The 21106-nt window shown below is 49.8% G+C and overlaps 1 protein-coding gene across 3 annotated transcripts in view; it reads left to right on the forward strand.

The window, feature by feature from the left end:
• The window catches only part of ARHGAP27 (Rho GTPase activating protein 27), a 75615-nt gene that overhangs the window by 6026 nt on the left and 48483 nt on the right, over positions 1-21106 (forward strand). Inside the window, exon 1 of one of the 3 annotated variants that reach the window (XM_075350658.1) lies at positions 9466-9640. The exons of the other annotated variants lie outside the window; for them this stretch is intronic. Within the exon in view, the coding sequence (XP_075206773.1) occupies positions 9569-9640 (72 nt within the window). The 5' untranslated portion in view covers positions 9466-9568. Of the gene's footprint in view, positions 1-9465; positions 9641-21106 lie in introns of those variants that run through there. 3 annotated transcript variants of the gene reach the window in all.

Below are 21106 nucleotides of genomic sequence, written 5' to 3' on the forward strand. Positions count from 1 at the left end.
GCTGCTTCGGCTGCTGTGTTTGACAGCTAAGCAGCGATCATAACAGCGACTTACAAGGTCGCTGTTACGTCACAGAAAATGGTGACGTAACAGCGACCTCGTTGTCGCTGTCGCTTAGTGTGAACCAGCCCTTAGTGTAGATTTGATAAAATCACTGATTAATCAGCAGTAGATTATCATTAGAGGACTACTTGGTATGCTGCAGGTAGTCCAGCATATTCATGATTTTATCATTGATTTTATCAAAATGACAGCAAACAGCTCAGTAAGGCTGCTTTCACACATCCGATTTTTGCCGTGCGGCACAATACGGCGCTCTGCAGAAAAAACGCAACCGGTTTTTTTTGCCGCCGGTTGCGTTTTTTCCCCGCATAGACTTGCATTAGCGCTGTATTGTGCCGCATGGCCTTGCGTTGCGTCCGTTTTTTGCCGGATGCGGCATATTTAGCCCATGCATCGGCCAGATGGAACGTTGCCTGGCACGTTTTTTTGTGCGGCGAAAAAACCACATCGTGCCGGATCCGGCGCGATACGGCGCGATTCACAGTGCAAGCCTATGGACGCCGGATGCGGCGTCCTGCGGCAAAAAACGCATCCGGATGCGTTTTTTTGTTCTGCGCATGCTCAGTATTAAGCCGCATCCATCAAAAACCGGACGGGCCGCATGGAAAAACTTATGCAACGGATCCGGTTTTTCGCCCCATCCGTTGCATAGGTTTTTGAGCCGTATTGTGCCGCTCAGCACAAACCGGGTGTGTGAAAGCAGCCTAAGGCTATGTGCACACGTGTGCGCTCTGCACTGCACACAAAAGGTCCGCTTCAGAGCTCAGCTGAACAGCTGCGTTCTGAAGCGCATGGTGCCGGCAGAGAACGTGCGCTCTGCATGCTGCATCTCCCTATAGACAGCATGCAAACCGCACGGAAGAAGTGACATGTCACTTCTTAGAACGCAGCGATTCGGGCAGCAGCCGAATCGCTGCGTTCTAATACGCCACGTGCGCACGGCCCCTGCACAATATCCATAGATTGTGCTGGGGACGCAGGACGCATGCAGTTACGCTGCGCTGCAGATCGCAGCGTAACTGCATGCAATACGCACACGTGCGCACATAGCCTTAGTGACACACCGCTAGAATCAGGGTCTCTGTCTCTACATTATGCTGCGCTCAGATGGGGGAGCAAAAGCCTGGTGACAGATTCACTTTAATGACAGACTATTATGGGAGATCTGTGAATGATACACTGTTATGGGGGATCTGTTGATGACATTGTTATGGGGGATTTGTGCATGACACTATTATGGCGGATCTTTGGATGACACACTTATGGGGTATCTGTTGATGACATTGTTATGGGGGATCTGTGGATGACACACTTATGGCAGCTCTTTGGATGACACACTGTTATGGGGGATCTATGAATGACATTGTTATGGGGGATCTGTGGATGACACTTATGGAGGATCTTTGGATGACACACTTATGGGGTATCTGTTGATGACATTGTTATGGGGGATCTGTGGATGACACACTTATGGCAGCTCTTTGGATGACACACTGTTATGGGGGATCTATGAATGACATTGTTATGGGGGATCTGTGGATGACACTTATGGAGGATCTTTGGATGACACACTTATGGGGTATCTGTTGATGACATTGTTATGGGGGATCTGTGGATGACACACTTATGGCAGCTCTTTGGATGACACACTGTTATGGGGGATCTATGAATGACATTGTTATGGGGGATCTGTGGATGACACTTATGGAGGATCTTTGGATGACACACTTATGGCGGCTCTCTGGATGACACACTTATGGGGGATCTGTGAATGACATTGTTATGGGGATCTGTGGATGACACTTATGGAGGATCTTTGGATGACACACTTATGGCAGCTCTTTGGATGACACACTATTATGGGGGATCTGTGAATGACATTGTTATGGGGGATCTGTGGATGACACTTATGGAGGATCTTTGGATGACACACTTATGGCGGCTCTTTGGATGACACACTGCTATGGGGGATCTGTGAATGACATTGTTATGGGGGATCTGTGGATGACACTTATGGAGGATCTTTGGGTGACACACTGTTATGGGGGATCTGTGAATGACATTGTTATGGGGGATCTGTGGATGACACTTATGGAGGATCTTTGGATGACACACTGTTATAGGGGATCTGTGAATGACATTGTTATGGGGATCTGTGGATGACACTTATGGTGGCTCTTTGGAAGACACTGTTATGGGGGATCTGTTGATGACATTGTTATGGGATGAGTGGATGAGGCACTGTTATAAGAAAGATATGGCCGTTACTGTAATGTTGATGTATGGACGCTGACATTCAGCTGGGGTGAGGAGACGTTCTCTGTTGTCTTTGTATTTTGTTTTCACTCTCCGTATACTTAGATGAAAGTAAATAAACATTTCCCATGTCTTCCTTAGGTTACTTAGCCTGTTTTCACACATCAGTTTTTGCCATCAGGCACAATCCGGCAAAAACATGAAAAAACGGATCCGGCGTCTGTTGCCACCGGATCCGTTTTTTCCCCCATAGACTTTCATTAGCGCAGGATTGTGCTGGATGGCTTTGCGTTTCATCCGATTTTTGCCGGCAAAATTTACTTGTCCGGCGGCCGGATGAAACGTTGAAGTCAACGTTTTTGTGTCCGGCAAAAAAAACTGATCACGCCGGATCCGGCGCTGTAGGACATGTTTTATAATGGAAGCCTATGGACGCTGGATCCAGCGTAATGCGGCAAAAAAAGGATCCGGCCGCCGGATCCGTTTTTTTGAACTGAGCATGCTCAGTATCACACCGGATCTGTCAAAAAACTGAAGGAACTGATGGAAAAAACTGATGCAACTGATCCGTTTTTTTTGCCGGATCCGTCCCATCAGTTTTTTCGCTGGATCGTGCCTGATGCCAAAAAACTGATGTGTGAAAGCAGCCTAAGGCTACTTTCACACATCCGGCTTGAGCCCTGCGGCTCAATCCGGCTGTGCAAGCTATGCAACGGATGCGGTGAAAACACCGCATCCTTTGCATAAGTTTTTCCCATGCGGCCCGCCCGGTTTTTGCCGCTTGCGGCATGCTACTGAGCATGCGCAGTGGCAAAAACCGCATGCGGCGGCCGGATGCGGTATTTGCCGCATCGCGCCGCATCCGGCCGCCATAGGCATGCATTGAGAGATGCGCCGCATCGGCCGAATGCGGCGCGATGCGGTTTTTTTTGTAGCACGAAAAAACGTGCCAGGCAACGTTCCATCCGGCCGCCGCATCGGCTAAATCTGCCGCATGCGGCAAAAAACGGATGGAACGCAAGGCCATGCAGCACAATGCGGCACTAATTAAAGTCTATGCAGGAAAATCGCAACCGGCAGCAAAAAAAACCGGTTGCGATTTTCATGCAAAGTGCCGGATTGTGCCGCAGAAGAAAAACCGGAGGTGTGAAAGTACCCTTAGAGGGGCCATATGTAGCTAGTGCCCCTATTCGTCGCAGCTGCTGGACCCCACTGATCAATGCTGTGTGGACTTTACACCATGAATGTCATTTCTGGGCCTATGAGCTGATGGATCTTCTGAGCAGCCTTGTATGGAGGATTTCTGTTCCTAGTTGTAGGATCAAAGGGTGAGAGGAGATCTTCCCTCCATTATGTATTGGGATAACTGCAGGCAGAGTGTCTCTGTGCCGCAGGAACCTCAAGTGTCACAGCTGCCTCCGATGACTTTTCCTTCCTCCCGGAGACTATTGTCTTCCTCCTTAGAGATGTCCGCTTTAGTCATTTCCTTTCTGATGAGAAGGTGAGTTCCTGCAATTCATCAGGAACCTAAACTGCAGGGAAGTCGTCTCATCACACGTCACAAATAACCAAATGTATGAGGAGCGGATGAAGGCCCAGCTCCATCTATAGAAGCACACTATGGACTACAGTGTGGTTATCATATTGTAAGGGCGTGTGCCAGCCGAGTCCTTCACACCCCACATCAGAGGAAATCATACACCACTTTGTAACGTTCTCAACATTCGGGTATGTGCACACAATGTATTTTTAGGTGGGTACGGTCCATAACTCGCCTGAAAAAGCACTAAATAAATGGTCAAAGAAAGAACATGTGCACTGCAATGTAAAAACAATTCGTTGTTCATATATTCAATCTTTATTGCATCTTTTAACCACATAAGGTTTCCAAAGATGCCAAGAGGTTAAAAGATATGAGTAGACCATTCTTGAGATGGCTTCCAACACTCACCAATTTATACAATACAAGAAAAAAATGAAAAAAAACACTCAGAAATGATCTTCCAAAAAAGACGCTTTATGACCAAAGGTGGCGGTGTATCTTCAAGTGTCTTCCTACTAAAGAACTCGGTTGGTTCGTGCCTGGTGTATATATATCCTAAAACAGCTTGATTTATCTACACGACTTCCAACAAGGAGGTGTATTACTGGCAACATTTCAGAACTAGAGCTTGTACTCTTTCGAACATTTTCACAGCTCTGTCCCCAGCTCTCAGTGAGGCCCAAGCTCACACCAGTTTTTTCCTGGAGGTCTCACTCCTGATTCAGGCCATCTTAGGCTGCTTTCACACATCCGGTTTTTGCAGTGCGGCTCAATCCGGCTCAAAAACCTATGCAACGGATGCGGCGGAAAAAACGGATCTGTTGCATAAGTTTTTCCATGCGGCCCGTCCGTTTTTTGATGGATGCGGCTTGATACTGAGCATGTGCAGTGCAAAAAAAACGCATCCGGCGGCCATAGGCTTGCATTGTAAATTCGGCGCGATGCGTTTTTTTCGCCACACAAAAAACAGTGCCAGCCAATGTTCCATCCGGCGCTAATGCAAGTCTAAACGCAACCAGCAGCAAAAAAACGGTTACGTTTTTTCTGTAAAGCGCCGTATTGTGCCGCTCAGCAAAAACCGGATGTGTGAAAGCAGCCTTACTCCACTGGTACTGGTATCCCCCTAACAGTCCCTCAGGGCCCTTGCCCACTTAGGTTAAAGGGAACCTGTCACCAGTTTTGGGGCCTATAAGCTGCGGCCACCACCAGTGGGCTCTTATATACAGCATCCTAACATGCTGTAGAGCACAGGCCGCTGGGTAGAACATAAAAAACACTTTATAATACTTACCTAAACGGTCACTGCGGTGGAGTTGGGCCATATGGGCGTCTTCGTTCTCCGGTGTTGGCGCATCCTCTTTCGGCCATCTTCGTCCTCCTTCTGAAGCCTGTGTGCATGATGCGTCCTACGTCATACACACTCGCCAGTCCCGCGCAGGACCTCAATGCCGGCACGTGTGCATGACATAGGACGCATCATGCACCCCGGCATCAGACGAAGGACAACATAGATGGCCGAAAGAGGAGGCGCCAACACTGGAGAACGAAGACGACCATCTGACCAGTCTGCACAGTACCGACCATTTAGGTAAGTATTATAAAGTCATTTTTACGCTCTACACAGCGGCCTGGGCTCTTATATATGTGACGCCCTGGACTAGTCAGGTCGTCCCAGGTAGTCACACACAACACCACACCCCCTCCCGATTAGGTAACATCAGTCAAACTAAAAACCTTGTCACCACCCTCCAGGTTTGATGTCCACACCGGGGGGGGTGGAGCCAGGTGGTTGGCTCTGCCCACCGAGGAGTTCACAGGCCTGGAGGCGGGAAAACACACACAACAGTTCAAGTACAGGTGGAGAGTAGTCTGGAGGAGGGAGAGAGCAGTCAAGTTCACGGGCAGTCCTGTGTCCAGGCCTGCCAAGAGACTACTGGGTGGCTGGGTCGGAGCCCAGTCACCATTGGCAAGGAGGGAGACGGTGGTGGCCGCCTGCAGGAGCTGGGAATATAACCGGTGGAACCGTAGGGACCGGGGTCGGGCGGTGGCCCGCCGGTACCGAACCGGGGAACCGATTGGAAACCGGAGCACCAGGAGGGGTACTCAGACCCAGTACAAAGCCCTGAACCGACAGGGCCGAGTCAAATCAACTGATTGCGGACTGGACTTAAGGACCTATCCCACACAAGCCCCGTTAGAAAACAACAGCCCAACCATACAGGGTAAAGCCACCGCCAAGGCATAGAAACCCAAAGGGCCAGCGCCTGCGGGCAAACAGGCTCCTACGGCATATACAAGTCGGGGAGCGGACTACCGGTGTCTAGGCATAGGAGTCAAACATTTACACACAGAGGTGCAGGAGAAAGGCGGAAACCACCAATCTATACCGGGAGAAGCTGCAGCCGGCTGCGGGCCCCGTTCATCACCCCGTTTGGTTTACCAGAGACTCCAGTGTGTTGTGTCAGAGTGAGTACAACAGTGCCATCAGGCACCGCACCGCAACACCTCACCCTGCACCCCGGCCCTCGCCAACCAGGCCCGGGACCAACACCCCCTACCCACGGAGGGGTCAACACCTAGCTGCGCCATTTCACCGCTCACGGGAGCCCCCCCCATGCCGTGGAACTCCTCACCCAAGTCCCCGCGTGTAGCGCCAACTCCCTTGCAGAGCGACGTGACCCCCGGGTCCGTGAGAGGCTCGAGCCACCACCCTTAGTACGAGCATGAATCCGAGCGGCTCGGCGGTCGCAGCCGAGCCCGCGGGGCGGTACACATCCAGCATGTTAGAATGCTCTATATAAGAGGCCACTGATGGTGGCCACAGCTTATAGACCCCAAAACTGGTGACAGGTTCCCTTTAATGTCACAGTGTGGTCCATTCCTGGGTTCTTTTCTCCCAGAGACTGAATGATGGAACGAACGCTTGGCCAACAGCTATTTCCCCAGACTTCTCCATACAAAGGAGCGATCCCGATGGCCAAGCTCTCCTGTGTTCTTTATGATAGTCACTGCTTGACTCCTGTGGTGTCTGGTAATCTCACTCAGTACAAAGGGATCTGTAGTTCGAAATTGGACATTATGAACCTTTATCTTCCCCAACCTCATCTGTTGGAGGAGTATTGGGGGGCCCATACATATTAGACTACCATCCGAGCATGCTGGTATTGGCGTGTTTGGCTGATGTTAGTCTAATGTGTAATGTGTATGGGTTTCTTTAGTTTGGCTATCTGGATCTCTTTTTTGAGGCCACCACTGTCTTTCAAGGTGTCAAATTAACTCTAGTTTTGTAGTCCCTGGCCTGGAAATTAGCCCCTTTTTCACAAATGGGTCTCCGGCCTGCTCTCTGTACTGTTTACTGTAGAATATGACTTCCTTTCTGCCTAGGTGTACAGTAAAACCCATGCCTAAATCTATCCCTATTTCCTTAGGGAACTAGCCTCTTCTTTAACTCCACTTTTCCTATTGGCGGGAAAATTCATTATTCAATTCATATGACACAGTCACATGATTTAAAGTCTGGAGCCACAAAATGCCGCACACTCCTCTTTCGTCAATCAATCACACAGACAACCCGCTGCATAGAGGGAGGAGGTATACTCATAACATTGTCGGATATAAATGATTTAGTGATGAAATGTGTGATTGGTGGAGGAAGATTGAACTAGATGAACCTAGGTATTTTTTCAAGCTATGTAACTATGTATATTGGATAATATATCATTTTGCATGTGACGCTTCGTCTGGGATCAGGCATAGGTCTTACAAAATAACATTTTGTCATACAGATTTACATGAGATATGATTTCTGGCCATAACAGGGTGTATTGTACATAAAAACAAAGAGAAAGACAGTATAAAACGACAGTATAAAAACACCAAACAAAAATCAGTGGGCAGTCATTATTTCCCAATTTACGTTTCGCATGTGACTCTTCGTCTGGGGGTCAGGCATAGGTCTTACAAAATGATATTTTGTCATACACATTTACATGAGATATGATTTCTGGCCATAACAGGGTGTGCTCTACTTAAAAACAAGGAGAAAGGGCTACAAATCCTTCCCATTACAATATGTGACACCATTTCCTGAGCCATTATATCTAAACCTATCATGAGTAATAGTGTCTCAGTATACCACACAGCTATACATTCTCTGCCATACAGTACTGTCACCTTGGGTGAATTTTATAGTGACATATAAGCATTTGTCCTATGAAGATATGTCATGTCTTGTGTTAGTAGCCCTAGTGTCTGCTGTAGTGTTGTATCGTCTCCACCAGGTGGTGCTGTACACTGTCTATAGGTTGTGGTGGCATCATCATTCTTCATACATTTTAATGTGGATCACATGAAGCTTTTTCTAGGGAACCATGAACAATGGCCTGGATCAAAAAGTTCTTCCATGTGTCCATATGCAAGTCTAAACGTGAATTGGCTGAGGAGATGCAACATGAATGTCCTGACCTGAAACTAGTAGAGAAGCTGGAGTTGGACCTGAAACGCGTAGACTTTCCAGTGACACTGAAGAACATCAGAGGGAGGAAGTAAACGCTAAATAGGACTATCCCATTCCGAAAAAATCCATCGCCTGTCCACAGAATCAGTGATAAATATTTGACTCCGGGTGGGCCCAAAACTAAGACCTCCCACAATCATTAGAAGAAGGGTCCCAAGACCCTATTTCAGAGCAGTGGTCACATATGTACATATGAGAAAGAACTGTTATCTTGGTCAGTCCTATAGACATTCACCGTGTTGGTGTTGTACAACACCTCGCCATTGTCTGAGGCCTTATTCACACATACCATATTCCCACGTACAAGAAAAGCGGACGCATTATTCCGATCAGACTCTCATTAGTGTGATCACAGTGTGGTACGAGCGTCATCCAATTTGCTCGTACATGAAACAAAATTTCCCCCATTCTGCCAGTCCCTGTATCATCCGAGGGAAGTCCGATATTTTCACAGTCCCATTGACTTATATTGCCAATTTTGACCTGACCCTCAAGTTTTTCTGCTTTATTTTCCGCAGACCCCTTGGTCCACGATATCATGTACATGTTGATAGTTCCATAAATGAGCACAGGTATGAGTGTGACCCATGAAAACTACATATAGCACTCGTACGAGAGAATGGGACGTGAATGAGGCCTCAATGTGACAGCACTTGTTAGGTATAATAGCGGTAGAACAACCAGTTCTTGTAGGGCGGGCGGTTAGTTTTTCGCATGGATTACGTGACTTCTCAGGTTACTTTATCTCATTTTACACCAGAAAGCTTTCATTGTGATAACAGGGGACACTATAGCTGTGGATTAATACTGGGCTCTTTGTAGATCTAAAGAATATTGCGCTTCACCCATGTAGTGCTTCATATCGCTTTCTAGAGACTCTGCGTCCATTGCAGTATGTGGACAGAAGGGGGCGCTGTGAGAGTAGGCCTGCCGGAGGAGGGGAGGGTCAGCTGCACTCCACCTGCCCTGGGAAGCTAATTATAGTAGTGCTTGTGTGGAGTGCAGAGAGAAATGCAGCAATCCACCATTAATCTGCTGTACTAAGGCCTGGTGGTTGGAGGTGATCGTGTAGGAGTTATGGGTGTAGGGCGAGAAGAATTTAGGATTAATATATGACTTAACACCTATTCTAAAATGTGAGGATAGACGTGCTGTGTGCTGCCACCTGACATTGACTCATAAGTATTTTTATGGCCTCCGTCTGTCCTCAACACCAAAACATGGCTGTGCTTACATCCTCCACACCGGGCCCAGTCATTCCGGTTTGTATTGCTTCACGTAACTTCTATGGTGCTAAATATGTCAAAGTGTCTCTCTCAGGCTATGTTCACACTAAGATTTACTTTTGTGTTCAAAAATTACAAGTTTTTCAAGGAGAAACTGGAACAGAAAATGTGGCTTTTTGGAGGGAGGGCTTGGAGTCATGTCTTCTGGGGGTTGTTTTTTTTTTTTGGCCTTTTTACACCCTCCCACCCCCACCCCCTTTTTTCTTCTTTTGGTCAGTGCTGAGTTTGGAGTAGATTCTATCACCTGTATGTTTTGGTTTGGGTTTTTTTCGCCATGTAGTCTCTCCATGAATGAATAGGAAGAGTTTTCCAGGCATTTTTGAGTTAACTTTTGAGTACGATCTGTCCGCCCTAAGGCTATGTTCACACCCTGCATCTTTTAATGCGTTTTTGCTGCGTTTTTGAGGTCACAAAGATGCACCCAAATATATGCATTTCTTCTCCCAGCGAAGTCTGAGATTTCTATTTTGCTGTCCACACTGGGTATCTTTTGTTGGCTGTGTTTTTGCCACCGTTTGAGCTCTTCTAGTCAATAGTTTTGACTTAAAAAACGTATTGCATTTTTGACGCGTTTTCGCCGTGATGCGCTTTTTGGGACAAAAACGCTGCATCTTTGTGTTTAAAAAAAGATGCCGCGTGTGAACATACCCTTAAAAACCCAAAACCTATCCACAAATTGTCTATGGCCTTAAAGGGAACCTGTCAGGTCCCATATGTGCTACAAGCAGGGTGATGTGTGGCCTAGAAACCTCTTCCTACCCATGCCTGTGTAATATGAATGTATTAAAAAAAGTTTTTTATAACTTATATGTTCCCTATGTAAATAAGCAGAGGGTCTAGGCCCCTCTGCGTCGCTTCAACCTGTGGGCGTATGCATGTATTTCGTGGTATCACGCCCCTGTGAGCGTGATACCATGGCTTTGAGTGACGTCACCGTCCGCTCCTGGAGATCCCTCGCTTACCGTTCACACAGCCTTCTTATCCGGAAGTTTACTTGTCGCAAGCGCACTGCGCATGATCAGAAGACTGCGGTTCCGACCATGCGCAGAGCGCGTCTAAAGCTGGCAAGTAAACACCCGGATAAGAAGGTTGCACGAATGAGAAGTGCGCACGTGCGGGATTCTGAGGGAGCAGACGTGACGTCGCTCATGTAAATCCATAGTATCAGGCCCACAAGGGCCTGATACCACGGAAAGCATGCAAACGCCCACGGGGCGAAGCGACGCCAGGGGACTAGAGCCTCTGATCATTTACATAGGGAATATGTACGGTAAGTCATAAAATTCATATTACACAATATTACAACACAGGATGGGTAGGAAGGGGGTTACCAGGCCACACATCACTCTGCTTGGAGGTCAGAACGCATATGGGACCTGACAGGTTCCCTTTAAAAAGTGACACATTCCCTTTAATGTACCTTCACATTATCCATTTGTTTTTTATTTTTTATTTTTTTTTTATTTTTGCCTACTTATTGATTTAAAAAAAAATGTGCTGGAGAAAGATGCGCCAATTTCATTGACTTATATAAATCTGAATACATTTGGCGCATCTTTTCCCTCTCATGCACCACCATAAGACATCTACTCCAGTCAGGACCTGGAGTACATTTTTCTGCCATAAATGGCTCAATTTTTATGAAAATGAAGATGAGTTTTTACCCGTGCCCCTCCAACTATACTCCATGCACTTTTTTTTTTGTTCTTCTTTTTCAAAGTTGGTCTGGGCTGGAAAAGAAAAAAAAAAAAAACCTCTGGCAAAAACTGTTTAATGAATCAGAGCCTTAGGGGTACTTTGCACGCTTGCGACATCGCTAGCCGATGATGGCTATGCCGAGCGCGATAGTACCCGCCCCCGTCGCACATGCGATATCTTGTGATAGCTGCCGTAGCGAACATTATCGCTACGGCAGCTTCACACGCACTTACCTGGTCGGCGTCACTAATCGGCCAGCCAATAGAAGCGGAGGGGCGGAGATGAGCAGGATGTAAACATCCCGCCCACTTTCTCCCTTCCGCATTGCCGGTGGACGACTGGCGCAGGTAAGGAGATGTTTGTCGGTCCTGCGGCTTCACACACAGCGATGTGTGGAGCTGCAGGAACGACAAACATCGTACCTGCGGACGCACCGACATTATGAAAATGAACGACGTGACACTGATTTTTTTTTTTTTTTTACTGTTTCACGCTCGTTCATCTTCTCTCCTAGGCTTTTCACGTTGCGACGTCGTTACTGGCGCCGGATGTGCGTCACTTTCGATGTGACCCCGACGATATCGCAGTAGCGATGTCACAACGTGCAAAGTACCCCTTTAGTATATATTCAACTGGAATAGTACATTTGCCCCCCAAAAATTTGCAACTTTTTCTACTTTACACTTTTGGTTGTTTTTGTAAAATGTGGGTAGTCAGTGGGCATGGTTTGCTATGCAGATTAGATTTATGCCAGATTAAAAAAAATCAAATTCCCTACATAACTCCCCTCCAGTATGTCTTCTTTGTGTTTGTTTTCTTTTTTGTGTTTGTTAGTTTTGTGTTTTTTGGGGGTTTTTTTGTGTTCCATGGAGCTTTTTTCAAATTACTTTGCCCCCAATTCATTAAGACTGGTACTTTGTAGGTCAGTCTTAAACGGGGCTATCCAGGCTTTTTACAAGTCTGTAGTCAATATGACTGCACACTTGTGAGTCCTCACTTCGCCCACATTGAAGATTCCTGGTTCCGAGACCCAGTGGTTATACAATAACAAGTTTGTGATGTGCATATTCCGATGAGACATGGCTCGCGCAATTCACTTGTATTCAGTGAGGCTGTGCAGTCTAGTCTGAGTGTGGACGGTAGTAAGCATATCACATACTTGTGGTCGTGTGACTGCTCGGTCTCAGCATCGGAGAATCTTCACAGTGCACGTGATGTGAGGATTCACAAGTTTGTAGACACATTTCATGACTACAGACGTTCGTTAAAAGCCTGGACAACCCTGTTTAAAGAGTGGGTTGTGCAGAAATAAGGTGCTTTAAATTTATTAAGAAGTGCACTCCTGAATTTGGCACATCTTAGCAGTGACATGTACCTTCCCGGTAATGTTACTCCATTCATGCACTGGAGTAAAATGGACTCCTCCGCTTTTGATGAATTTGTCGGGCAGGCACTGCAGTATACTTGTATAATCAGAGACTGGAAGTGAGTGGGCGTGGCTGACTGGAGTTAGTGGGCGGGAGGTGAGATAGTGGGCGTGGCCAACCAAGGTTAGTTAACATTAATTCTTAAATACACGTAGGCATGGAGATGTTTATACTAGAAGGGGGGGTCTGGGGGTAAGAGCCCTAGACAGAGTGGGTGCAAGGGGGGACAAGCCCCCCTCGTATTGTCAAAGCGGCATACTTGCGGCCTAACTGCTGGGCGTGATACCCGTATTGGTAGGCGTGGCCTGTATCAGACCACGCCTACCAAAATACCGCTGTGTCTAAGCAAGGGGGTGCTAATTATGATGTAAACTCTTCAATGAATCCTGAGGGGTGGTGTGGGGCGCTTGTTGTTTAGTGCCTAAATACGTAAAAACAAGCCTATAGGTGATCCTGTTGGACATACAATGGAACAATCTCCCTCTTACTCCTCCAAATACACTCAGATTGCCCACCTCCCCAGAAATTACTGTCCATAAGTGTCCACAATTTTTTAAAGATATAAAGACCTGTTTGGATTATTACTGTAATTACTAGTTCACGGTTCCCAGTGACTTTAGCGGATTTCCTAAACTTGAACTGTAGACCTAGATTACATAAAAGCTGATTTCTATTATGGTTTTCTTATGTGTCTGTAGAGAAATGTTGGATGTTCATGTGTTGTTTTTTTTTTTGTTTGTTTGTTTTTTTTTATCAGCTGCCCAGAAAAAAAAATCAAGTTGGCAACCCTGGCTGAGTCTTCCTGTGTTGCACATTAGGCAGTAGGCCATCAGCAGTGTGGCCATCTTGAATCTAATGTGTATGATGCTTATGGCCATGGTCAGTAGTCACTATACAGAACTGGGGATATGGGCAGAAGCAGAATATTTTGCCTGGATATTACGCCTCGCACCTCGCTGTATGAGTGTCTTGTGTGGTCTCTGCCTTGGAGGATGTTTGCTGGCTGTAGTCCTGCAGCATACCTCGGCAGAACCGACCACGTTCAGCTAATATGAGAAGTAGGATTTTCATGACTCATTTTAAGAAAGTTGGGGTTTGTAATGAGACTAAGAGGTCAACACACAAGACTGTGACCTGCCCAAATTTAGACACATAAGTGCTGTACATAACACTGCTCCAGACCTTGTATATCCTCTCTCCATGGCTATGTCGCGGGCGGGGAGGAGGGTGTCAGCACTGCGCTCCCCCCTCTGCTCGGGTCCGGCTGCTGCTGCTCAGTGGTGGCTCGAGCGGTGGGCCGGATCCCGGGGGTTCTCGAGCGGCACTCCTCGCCCGTGAGTGAAAGGGGATCGGGTTTTGGGATATAGTCTATTGTCCGTGACGCCACCCACGGTTGTGGTGATCTGTTAGCACCACCGGTGCTCGGTGTGGGGATCCCGGGAGTGATGGTGTGAAGCAGCAAGTTGTTGTGTTGCCCCTCCGTGGGTAGGGGTTGGTGATCCCGGGGCCCAGTGTTGAGGTGGGTAGATGCAGGGCTTGGTCGGCGCAGGGACGCGGGGGCAGCGCTGTGCCTTGCGGCACTGTGGTACTCACTCAGCCTGAGACGTGGACATAGTTCTCGGTAAAACACACGGCTGGAAAGACGGTTCCCACGGACGGCTGCACTTGCTTTCCCCAGTAGGTGACGGTGATGTCCCTTTTCCTGCACCTAATGTTGTTGATGGTCTCGATGGGTTCCCACCGGTAACCCGCTCCCCGGCTTCAAGCTGGACCGGAGGAGCTCTACTCTTTGCCCGCAGGCGCTGGCCCTTAGAAACTGGTGCCCTGGCGGTGGCGGTGTCTCTACTGTAATGGTTGGGCTGTTGCCTTCAATCGGGACTTGGTTGTTGGGAGACAGACGTCCCCTTCACTGACGGATTTGGCAAATTATGGCGACTCCTAGCCTTGCCGGGGTCCGAGAAGCCCCTGCCCTGGTGCTGACTGTCCTTTGTACACTGCTCCAGACCGCCGGGCCACCACCCGTCCGCGGTCCTTCCAGGAACTTCCAAACGGTCACCCCTCCGGACAATCACCGCCGTTGCTGACCTTGCTGACTCTGTCCTGCACACAGCTGGACCAACTTCAGGCTTTTCTACTCTCACTTTTACTCTTTTCTTCTTTGCTCCACTACTACTTCACTTTCACTTCACTTAGCTCCTCTACCACTTCACTGTTTACTCCTCCACTTCCCTCACCGTTCTTTAGCTCTTCCCTGAGCTGACTGCTAAGTTCTTCCCGCCTCCAGGGCTGTGTACTCCTCGCTGGGCGGAGCCAACCGCCTGGCCCACCCCCTGGTGCGAACATCAGCCCCTGGAGGAAGGCAACAAGGATTTTGGTTAGCTGTGATGTTCCTAACTGGGGTGTAGGGTGTGGTGGTGTGATGACCTGTGACCCCTGGCTTGCCCAGGGCGTCACAGCTACAGAGAAAGCAAACAGTAAGGTCATTGATGAACTCAAGGTTGTCACACGACTTTGCTGGTGGTACAGATCGCTGAAGATGTCCAGATGTCGGAGATCTTGGAAATCATCAGATCATTTTATTAGTTTCTTGATACGTACCATTTCAGATCAGGATGTGATATTGGACTTCCTGACTGAAACTGCCCCTGAGACAGAAGTAGCCCCTTCTCTTAATGTTATGAGTGACTAGGAAAGAGGAAGTGAAACTGGTCCATCCATGGGACCGGCTAAAGAAAACAGCAGGTCATTATAATGCAACACTAATACATACCTCCCAACTTTTAAAGAAGGAAAAGAGGGACAAAGTTTGCGGCGCGCGTAGCGCGGCGCGGCAAATTTTTAGGCCACGCCCCCTAACCACACCCATTTCACAGTCACGCCCATATCCACTCCCCATCCACACCCATTCAGCACAAACACGCAGGCAGCCGGCGGGCCTCCAGCACGGACACGCAGGCAGCCGGCGGGCCTCCAGCACGGACACGCAGGCAGCCGGCGGGCCTCCAGCACGGACACGCAGGCAGCCGGCGGGCCTCCAGCACGGACACGCAGGCAGCCGGCGGGCCTCCAGCACGGACACGCAGGCAGCCGGCGGGCCTCCAGCACGGACACGCAGGCAGCCGGCGGGCCTCCAGCACGGACACGCAGGCAGCCGGCGGGCCTCCAGCACGGACACGCAGGCAGCCGGCGGGCCTCCAGCACGGACACGCAGGCAGCCGGCGGGCCTCCAGCACGGACACGCAGGCAGCCACAGTGAGGCGGCCGGTCGCCCGCACAGTGAGGCGGCCGGTCGCCTTCACAGACAGGCGGCCGGCCGCCTTCACAGACAGGCAGCGGGCCGCCCGCACAGAGAGGCGGCCGGCCGCCCGCACAGAGAGGCGGCCGGCCGCCCGCACAGAGAGGCGGCCGGCTGCCCGCACAATGAGGCGGCGGGCCGCCCGCACAGACAGGCGGCGGGGGGCGCCCGCACAGACAGGCGGCAGGGGGGCGCCCGCACAGACAGGCGGCAGGGGGGCGCCCGCACAGACAGGCGGCAGGGGGGCGCCCGCACAGACAGGCGGCAGGGGGGCGCCCGCACAGACAGGCGGCAGGGGGGCGCCCGCACAGACAGGCGGCAGGGGGGCGCCCGCACAGACAGGCGGCAGGGGGGCGCCCGCACAGACAGGCGGCAGGGGGGCGCCCGCACAGACAGGCGGCAGGGGGGCGCCCGCACAGACAGGCGGCAGGGGGGCGCCCGCACAGACAGGCGGCAGGGGGGCGCCCGCACAGACAGGCGGCAGGGGGGCGCCCGCACAGACAGGCGGCGGGGGGCGCCCGCACAGACAGGCGGCAGGGGGGCGCCCGCACAGACAGGTGGCGGGCCGACCGCACAGACAGGCGGCCGGCCGACCGCACAGACAGGCGGCCGGCCGACCGCACAGACAGGCGGCCGGCCGACCGCACAGACAGGCGGCCGGCCGACCGCACAGACAGGCGGCCGGCCGACCGCACAGACAGGCGGCCGGCCGACCGCACAGACAGGCGGCCGGCCGACCGCACAGACAGGCGGCCGGCCGACCGCACAGACAGGCGGCCGGCCGACCGCACAGACAGGCGGCCGGCCGACCGCACAGACAGGCGGCCGGCCGACCGCACAGACAGGCTCCGGCCGGGGGTGAGGGGGGAGGGAGGGAAATCAGCGCTGGGGAGATTAGTTTACTGTACCAGCAGCAGCACAGGCAGCGCTCCTCTCTATGCCACGTCTACTAGGATGGTAGGAGGGAAAAGCAGGGAGGCGGAGAGAGAGTGGGTGGGCGGAGCCCGGGAGCCGGCCGTCCCGCCCGTGGCAACGGGACAAACAACGTAAAGCGTGAAAGTCCCGCTGTATCCGGGACGGTTGGGAGGTATGCAGCATGTTAGAATGTGTACATAAGATCCCGCTGGTGGTGGCCGCAGCTTATAGGCCCCAAATCTGGTGACAGGTTCCCTTTAAAGTGAACCTGTCAGGTGCAATATGCACTCAGAGCCAGGAGCAGTTCTGGGTATATATTGCTAATCCCTGCCTAACCATCCCTGTATACACTAGCATAGATAAAGAGATCAAGAACAAATATTTTTAAAGATCTTATATCTTATGCTAATGAGCGCGGGGACTAGTCCGAAGGGCGTTACTTCACTTGGCTAGTCGGCTCGCATAGCATGTTAGCATGTTATTACGCCCCTGTGTGAGTACTAATACGCTATGTGAGCCGACTAGCCAAGTGAAGTAACGCCCTTGGGACTAGTCCCCGCGCTAATTAGCATAAGATATAAGCTCTTTAAAAATACTTTTTCTATAGATGCCTTTATCTATGCTAGTGTATACAGGGACAGTTAGTACCCACCCATAATCTCGTGCCCGCGCTTCTCACTCTGCCTCCACCGTTATGCGCAAGCACTGTCCATATGAACCACGTTACCTATTACCATGGGCGCGAGATTATGGGCGGCGCTGTGATTGTCATCAGCAAAGTCATCCAAGTACCCGCCCATAATCTCGTGCAAGCGGTAATAGGTAACATGGTTCATATGGCCAGCACTTGCGCATAACGGTGGAGTCAGAGGGAAAAGTGCGGGCACGAGATTATGGGCGGGTACTTGGTTAACGCTGTTGATGACAATCACAGCGCCGCCCATAATCTCGTGCCTGCGCAATCACCTGAAAAAGCGTTCACATGCGCAAATCTTCGGGAGGACAGTTACATGAGGAAGGCGTTCTTGTGTATGTAAATGAGCAATGGGGGACTGCGTAAAGCGGCAGGAGGGGGAATAACGGACGCCAGACAGCCCGCCCCTGTGACCATAAAAACACATTTGCATACAAAAAGGTAAGACTTCATAAAGTATTTTTGTAGGTCTCAAAGGGGGCACAATAACAACAGGAACCTTTCTAGAAGCAGCCCAGGAGCTGCAGAGGGGAATCTATTACTTTTATTGTGAAATTTCTGCTGACATGTTCCCTTTAACTGGTAGGGGAGCCAGGATAAAGCAGAGCTGAAGCTGTTGGGAAGCTAGGACCCAGCAGCTCTGCTCCACAGGCAGGAGACCACTGATCGGTAAGCTAATAGAAGCCTGCAGATGCCACTCTGCATAGGTTATTGTCACTGCTATCTGCAGGAGATAAGTGCTGATTGCACGGTCTCCTCAGCTTCCTGACTCCCCGCGTGTCTGCAGCAGTGAGAAGCCGCACAGGGGGAGTCAGAGAACAGCTGCAGAGAAACGCAGGCTCCAGGACTGGGGGGGTCGGCTCTGGTGCAGGGGGGGGGGGCTCTGCTGCAGGGGGGGGGTCGCTCTGCTGCAGGGGGGTCGCTCTGCTGCAGGGGGTGATTCATACCTCAGCAGCAGTCACAGGAGTAGGTGCGCGCTCGGCTCTGTAATGAATAGAAGGGAGAAACAGCGAGGCGGGGCTACAGTGGGTGGGTGGAGCCCGGGATAAACAGCCTCACGGGCGGGACCCGGGATCAAAGGCTCAGAAGAGGGACTGTCCCGCTGTATCCGGGACGGTTGGGAGGTATGCTAATATATATATATATATATATATATATATATTTTTTAAGGCTTGTAGGTGCTAAACTTGAACTTTGTATCTTTTGCATTGGTAAGCTAAGGGTACTTGTACCCCGAGGGATTTTTGATTGCCATTTCCAGGATGAAAAGTCCAAGTTTTTGGGGACTTTGGGAGAGTTTCTGTTCTGTTTCTGTTCCAAAATGTCCTAAAAACAATAAATAATTTGTCTTAATTTCAGGCCACTTACGGACTTTCTATTTTGCATTGTTTTATGGCGGTTAGGCTTGGTTTTATTCTCACGTTTAGCTCGTTGTTTCATTATTACAAGTGTTTGGTATTGATTAGGCTTTGTGTTTAGTTAGTTATGGTAGAAGTAGTTGTTTTGTATATGGAAATTTAAAGTGGTTGTCCAGGGTTATGATTGGAGATGAGCAGACCTGTTGAAGTTCAGTTCGGCGGGATCAGCTGAACCCTATAGGAAATCACTGGGCAGCTCGTCTCTCCGCCCGTATACAGACAGCTATACACTCAAACACTGCAAGCGGCTCGCACCGGGCCGAGCACCGAGCGTTCCCGAGCACAGCGATGCTCCATTGCATGGTTTGCATACATAAAGCACCCGAACTCTGCACTCAATTACTAATTTTTTTTCTTTCTGTGAAGTCCAAGTTAACTTTACTGTTCAGGTTCGCTCATCTCGTTATTGATGACCTATACCAAGGATCTATCCTATCAGATCTGTAGGGGTCTGACAATCGCCGGTTTTGAGCTTCAGCAGCCGGAAGTAAACAGAACGCCGCTGACACAGCTCTGTTACCTTGTAGTGGCTGTTCCTGGGTACTGCAGCTCAACGTCTATTCATTTCAATAGGGCCTGAGCTTCAGTACCCAGAAACACACTACACAGGGAAAGGAGCTGCGCTGTTTGGGCTCTATTAGGCTCTATTAGGCTACTTTCACACTTGCGTTAGTCGCAATCCACCACTTTGGAAAGCAGCGCAATCCGTTAATGGCTTGCGCTGTGTTCCATAGACTTGTATGGACGACGGATTGCGACTATTGTGTCTGCGTTGCATCCGCCGGCCGACGCTGAGTCGTTATTTTGACTGAGCGCCGGCCCGATAGAATGCAGCATGTAACTTTTTTTTTTTTAGTGACGAATTGCGTTGTTTCACACTGAGCTTGCTCAGTGTTTGTGTGAAATCAATGTTCGGGGAATCTCTCTCCGCCGGTGACCAATCAGCTGATCGCCCGGCAAACAGCTTTTATAAAGATCAGCTGATTGGCCGGCTTTTGTGAAGATCTGCTGATTGGCCGGCTTTTGTGAAGATCTGCTGATTGGCCGGCTTTTGTGAAGATCTGCTGATTGGCCGGCTTTTGTGAAGATCTGCTGATTGGCCGGCTTTTGTGAAGATCTGCTGATCCGGCTGATTACCTGATCTTTATAAAAGCCGTCCGCTGGCTTCTGATCGTCCAGCCAAACAGTAAAAAAAAAAAATAAAAAATAAAAACCATCCGTTTTTTTGCATCAGTCACATCAGTTGTGCCACTATCTGCAATGTATCCGTTGCATCAGTCACACAACTGATTGTGATGGATGCCGCACAACGCAAGTGTGAAAGCAGCCTTAATTGTGTACATCCAGCCGCCGTCATTGGTGCTGATAACGGCAGATTGGCGAGTGTGCTGGGTATTGGGCTGCTACCAGTCTGATGATGACGACTTAGATACTGATGACCTCTCTATATAAAAGGGGTATTCTACTACTTATCTTATAAAGTGTAGCAATGGTATCTAAGAAGCTGGACTAGTGATAGATTTACTTATTAAAGGGGCTGTCATCTCCTTTTTTTTATTGATGGCCTATCTTTAAGATAGGTCATCAATGTCTGATTGGCGGGGGGTTCGACACCCCACACCCTATCCTATTGATTAGAATGGGAGGCGTATATGCAGTACCCGGAGACGGAGCAGCTCTGTAGCTGACCATTTCCATCTGCCTGGTGCCACCACCGGGACGGAGAACAGCTGGTCAGCGGAGTTGCTGGGCGTTGGACTCCGGCCGGTTAGATATTGATGACCTATCCAAAGGATAGGCAATCAATGTAAAAGTAGTGGACAACCCCTCTTAATATAGACTATATATATCGCTTTTATTCCTCAGCTGTAAATCTTCGTACATGAAGAGAAGTATATCCATACCACTTAGTGCATCCTGCGTATGATTGTTACTACTGAACACATATATTCTATGAGATGTCTGCGGTTTTGGCCTTTACTAGCTAGGAGCGGC

The sequence above is a fragment of the Anomaloglossus baeobatrachus genome, chromosome 5, assembly GCF_048569485.1.
Source record: "Anomaloglossus baeobatrachus isolate aAnoBae1 chromosome 5, aAnoBae1.hap1, whole genome shotgun sequence".
In the NCBI taxonomy this organism is placed as follows: Eukaryota; Metazoa; Chordata; class Amphibia; order Anura; family Aromobatidae; genus Anomaloglossus; species Anomaloglossus baeobatrachus.